This window comes from Triticum urartu, chromosome 3A (assembly GCF_056163025.1).
Source record: "Triticum urartu cultivar PI428250 chromosome 3A, HENAU_Tu73, whole genome shotgun sequence".
NCBI classification, from domain to species: Eukaryota; Viridiplantae; Streptophyta; class Magnoliopsida; order Poales; family Poaceae; genus Triticum; species Triticum urartu.
Genome location: NC_141875.1, coordinates 125499947 through 125505694, shown reverse-complemented (window position 1 = coordinate 125505694; position 5748 = coordinate 125499947). Strand labels below are relative to the sequence as shown.

At 49.2% G+C, this 5748-nt stretch overlaps 1 protein-coding gene across 1 annotated transcript; it reads left to right on the top strand.

The window, feature by feature from the left end:
• Window positions 1-4371: 4371 nt before the first annotated feature.
• On the top strand, window positions 4372-5748 carry LOC147978895 (uncharacterized). Its single transcript, XM_087514936.1, has one exon. The coding sequence runs from the start codon at window positions 4372-4374 to the stop codon at window positions 5746-5748; it is 1377 nt and encodes a 458-aa protein (XP_087371062.1).

Here is a 5748-nt window from a genome sequence, read left to right as displayed (position 1 = left end):
GTTGAATTGTTATGAAGTGTGGTACTGCTTATATCTGAATTATGCTAGTTGATACTCTGTTTATACTCTGTTGTGCTTATGATGTGTGCTGCCGAAGTGTGGTGGTAACCTCACCAACTAGCCAAGAGGTTACCACACATCAGGCGTTGCATACAATCAAACACTATGCTTTGGGTTTGTCCACCAACATGCAGGCAACCAAACACCAGGCAGTGTGGTTCTGCCCATGCAGGCAACCAAACAACATGCAGATCGTGCATTTGAAGCTGGATTTGCATAGCCAAGTTGGGTGGAGAAGTGTATGCAATGCGAGTACTGTAGCGCACGGCAACCAAACACGCCCTATATGTACGCCTGCATGCATGTACTGATCGTGGCGTGTTTGGGCTCTTCCAGGAACGATCGATCCAACCAGCTATCGAGCCAGGTGAGACGGCTAGGGGTAAAATCGTCCTATAAAATATGATGTAGGGGCCCATACCTAGAAAAGGAGAGAAAACATGATTTGTGTCATTTAATCTAGGGAAACGCTTGAGTACAATGAGCCGGCCAAATGCTTCGGCCGGTCTCATCCATGCGTGCTGGTTACAACTAATCAAATAGGGAGGGCCCACCACGTTATCTCTTTCCCCGTCCCCTGCGTCCTTCTCCTTCCCTTTTCCTGGATCCTTTTTCTTTTCTCCTAACCTCCCCCAGCTACCATGGAAGTCTGAACCGGCGATCTCCTCCAGCGAGCCCCCCTCTTCTTCTCTGGTGAGCACCCCCGAAGCCGACCCCCGAGCCAGTGTCCTCCACTTGATTTCCCCGCTATCAACTGCATTTCCTATTTGCTCCGTGGTGCCCGGAGCTACAACGGGCATGGACGACGAAGTTGCATCCATGGTCGGAGCTGCATCCAGGGCCGGCGAAGTTGCTTCCATGGTCGGAGCTGCATCCATGGCCGGCAATGCGCAATACTACGGTGCTGTGAGCCTGTGACAGGAGGCCACTCCCCTGGCCGTGGATCTTTTGTTGTTGCTGGAAACAACATTTTTTTTGGCTACCACCGGGTTGATTTTTTGCTGGAACTAGTATCCATTCTTGTTACCATCGTTTCTGTTTTTATTGGAACCAACACATTTTTGCTACCACTGTATTTGAGTTTTGCTGGAACCAGCGCTTAGTTTTGCTATAACCGGCTTTTCGAGTTTTGCTAGAACCAGCGACCACTCCCCGGCCATGGCCCAGCGATGCCCAAATGTGCTACGACCAGCGACCAATAGTGCGACAACCGGCAAGCAAATTTGCTACATCCATTTTTTATGACTTAGCTGCGACCCCCGGCGACGGTGACGAAGTTTTGCTGCATCCATCGTCCTTTTTGCTATGACCGACGTGAAGTTTTGCTGCAACCATTCATGAGTGATGACGACGCCCTGAGCTGCGATGGCGACAACATTTTTGTTGCATCCATCGTTGTTTTTTTCTATCACCGGCGTTGACGTTTGCTCTGACGTTGGCTCGTCATTGGAGGTGGAGCTGCAAACATTTTTTTGGAAGGTGGAGCTGCTGGACGGTGCTTCCTACAATAGCAATGATGACGGATCACGTACAACCACAACCTCCACTCTTTTAGCTGTGCTTCCATGTGCGTGGGAAGGGAAGCTTCGCTGGGAGAATCGTTTTCGTTGGGGGAAGAAGATAAGGCCTGAACGGTTTGGATCGAACCAAGCGGACGACGGCGAGCACGCCGGCGAGCTACGGCCGTCGCCACCGGAGCTGCAACCGCAAACCGCAGCTGTTGCATGCGTTGAGTCAGCCGCAAATACAGGCGACGGGTGCGGCGACCGGCAACAAGGACGGCTGGCGACCATGGCGACCGGCAAGCGCGTGCGGCCAACGAGATGCGGAATCGAGCGACTAGATGCAGAATCCGTCATAGGGGCGTGCGTTGACTGAAGCAGCAGCTGCATCGAACGGTTATCCATGCACCAATCGGATGGCTACGGGTGGACCGGCCCAAATTCCGGCCAGTCCGTCGGCGCCTATCACCTGCCTTTAGTCTAGCTCTCAATCAAAGGTGTGCCATCTAATCAAATTAAAAGAAAGATGTGTCATCAGATCAAAGTCCAAGGAAAAATGTGTCGTATAATCAATTTGCTCTGTGGGATTTGAACCTACGACGTCAAATTTTGAAGACCCACGTTCTACCGAGTATATACACGGATGTGCCGATTCTGAGCTTCTCTGACCTCACCAGAGCGGCAGAAATCACATATTTGACCTGAGGTCCAAATCAAATCACAAACTGACCTCGTTCCGAAAAAATTTCACTTTGCTGACCCTTTTGTGTGGCGCCCGACAGCTAGGCGCCACACACTACTATGCAGCGCCTCTCTATTAGGCGTCGCACCTCGTGCCAGCGTGGCAGCCCTGGTCCAGTTGCGGCCCCACAGACAGTACTGCAGCGCCTCAGACTTAGGTGCCACACTTGTAATGTGCAGCGCCTAGCTCTTGGGCGCTGCACAGTCTGTGTTCCACTTAGGCTGGCCCAACCCTCTCTCCCATCCCACCCCCACCCCACGCACCCCACCCCACACAAACCCTTAGCCTTGTGCCCCTCCTCTCTTCCCCTCTCCCCCTCTCAAATCCTTCTCAAATCTTGCAAATCCGAAGTATTTGACCGTGGATTTCGAAGCCAACCCCTCCCTTAAGGTAATCTCCTTCGATCCCCTCGTTTTCATCCATAGGAATTGTCACATTTGCTCAAATATTGCTACTTTGGGGAAACCCTAGTTTTGGCTTGGATTTGCAAATTTGTATTGAATCATGTTATGTTTCTTTGCTAATTTGGGTTGGTTAGGCTTTCATAGTATGCTAAGGTTAGAGTTATGTGTGTTTCATGTTGGTGTTAGGGTTATGCTATGGTTAGGGTTGTGGTTATTGTTAAGTGGGGGTTAGGATTATTAATTCATATATATGTTATGGCATATGTATTTTGTGCAAATATTTTTTGTTAAGTACTTACTTGATATATGTGTGTTTTTTATTATTGTAGGGATGGGGAGAACATGTGTTTATGTTCATCATGTGGATAAAGAGGCCTTTTTGAAAGGCAATGTTGAGCCGGACCCGGATGAGCTTGACATGGTGTTTGAGAGTAGTCCAAGCTATGCGGAGCTCTTGGACCAAGTGAGGAAGGATTTGAATTGGATGGACCCAAGTGACGTTGTTGAGTTCGTGGGAAGGCATAATGTTGGTTTTGGAATGCACATCCGTTGGAAGACAATGCATGTGAACTCCGAGCAACGTTGGGTTGCATACAAGGAGACGGTTGCCGAATCTCTAGACAAGGCTCTTGAGTTATTTGCCTCCAAGAAGGTTGAGTCTACTTTGAATTTGGACTTGAACCGGAACCCCTCCCCGTTGGTTGCTAGCACTCCACCACCCATGAACCAAGATCAAATGAGTGAACCTCATTTCACGCAACAAGATTGGCCAACATTGAGCCTGACTCCAAACAACCAAAATGAAGGTTTTGAAGAGGAGAATGATGAGTACGAGGAGGATGACAACGAAGTTGATCTCCATGACAACAATGTGGGTGATCTCGACCAATATCATGTGCAAGAGACAATGGACCAATCCATCCCTTTTTCCCGTGCATATGCATCAGACTCGGATGACGATGGTCCCGATGAAGAAGTTGATGAGGAGGGGTTCACACCGAAGGAGGCCCAAGCATTCAAGAAGGTATTCGGGCGGGATCACAAGACACCATTGTTCAAGGATCTTAGTCTCGCGGATGAAACCGTTGTGGATGGTGGCAAATGCATATCTCTTGGAGCTAGGCCAAGTTCTCACCGTGATTTGGAAGACGGCAAGAACGGGATATATCCCGGTTGTGAGTTTCAATCCTTCTTGGAATTGAAGATGTGGCTCGACAACTACTCGGTTACGCATTATCGTCCACATAAAGTGGCCAACTCGGACGTCAATGTGCGTTACACGGTCAAATGTGAAGTGCCAAGTTGTCCATGGATTGTGCGTGCAAGGCCATGGAAAGGAGGTCCCACTTGGCGCATAGTGAGTTGTCTACCCAATCACATGTGCCGGCACAAGAATGCGGATGGCAAGCTTGTGTACCAACAACACAGACAACTCACGTCCGAGTTCATCGCTTATAGGCTTTCCAACCAAATATCCACACTTCCAACAATGAGCATCAAGAGTGTCATTGACCTTGTGAAAGCCATCTTTCATTACAAGGTGAAGTACGGCAAGGCATGGAAGGCAAAGCAAGCCGCATTCAAGATGTTGTATGGCAATTAGGAGGAAGCATACAACCGACTCCCTAGGTTGTTGTTAGCTATGGTCACTGCAAACCCAGGCATGGTTCACGTGGTTGAGCCTCATGGGCACCAAACATTGATTCACAATGGGAGGACCGTCCGAGTATTTGGCCGTGCATTTTGGGCCTTTGAGCAATGCATGAGGGCTTTTGAGCATTGTCGGCCCGTCATCGCCATTGATGGCGCGTTCTTAACCGGACAATACAAGGGCACTTTATTGGTTGCAATAGCAAGTGATGCCAATAACCGGGTGTTGCCTTTGGCTTTCGCTTTGGTTGAGGTGGAGAACAATGATAACTGGGAGTGGTTCTTGTGTCAATTGAGAACAAGGGTATTACCGCCTGAAAGGGAAATTTGTGTCATATCGGATCGCCATCCAGGAATTCTCAATGCGGTGGTGGTTGACATTCCCGGACATAGAAAGTTGCACCATCGATGGTGCACGAGGCACTTTTGTGCAAACTTCTATAGGGCATGTGGTATCAAGGAGTTGGCCGATGATCTTCAAGATTGTTGTCTCGCTTTCACCAACAAGCGGTTTGCCACATTGTTCAATGCATTGCTCAGACACAAGAAACTTGACCCCGGTGGTCATGAATTTCTCAGTAAGAACATTGTCGAAAGGAATATGTGGGCACGTGCTTTCGATGAAGATGGCCGGAGGTACGGTCAAATGACAAGCAATATGGCAGAATGCTTCAATAAGGTGCTCAAGGGTGTACGTGCATTACCTGTGACGGCAATAGTTCAATACACATTTGACAAGATGAATGGATACTTTTTGAAGTATTCAATGGAGACGGATAAGCAGATTGCTGGTGAGAACAAGGATAAGCACAAGTACTATTTCCCACCAAAGGTTGAAGAATGGTTGGACTTTCAATCACGAAAGGCAGACTCCCAAGAAGCTGTACTATATGACGACAACGAGTGGAAGTATGAGGTGAAAGAGCCTGGAGGAACCACAAATGATGGCCACCAACACGGAGGCCGCGCTTTCAAGGTCTCCCTAACACGGTGTGATTGCAGCTGCATGAGGCCATCGTTGCTTCATCTCCCATGCTCGCACTTGTTAAATGCAGCCCGTGTTAGGAATGTGGACATCAATCACCCTCTTACCGTGAGGGAGTCCGAGTTCTCAATCATGACGGTAAAGAATACATGGGCTCCCCGGTTTCAGCCATACTTGGACCAATCACAATGGCCGGAGTATCATGGAGTTCAACTATGGCCGGACCCAGAATTGAAGGTCCTTAGACGGGGAAGACGTAAGACAAAGCGTCTTAGAGGTGACATGGATGGATGGGGCCGTGGTGGCGGTGGAGAATACGGCACCGGCCAATTCCAAAAGCTCAGTGCCTCCCCTCTGCCCTCCTCTCTCCCCTTCTCAAATCCTCCTCAGATCCGGAGTATTTGA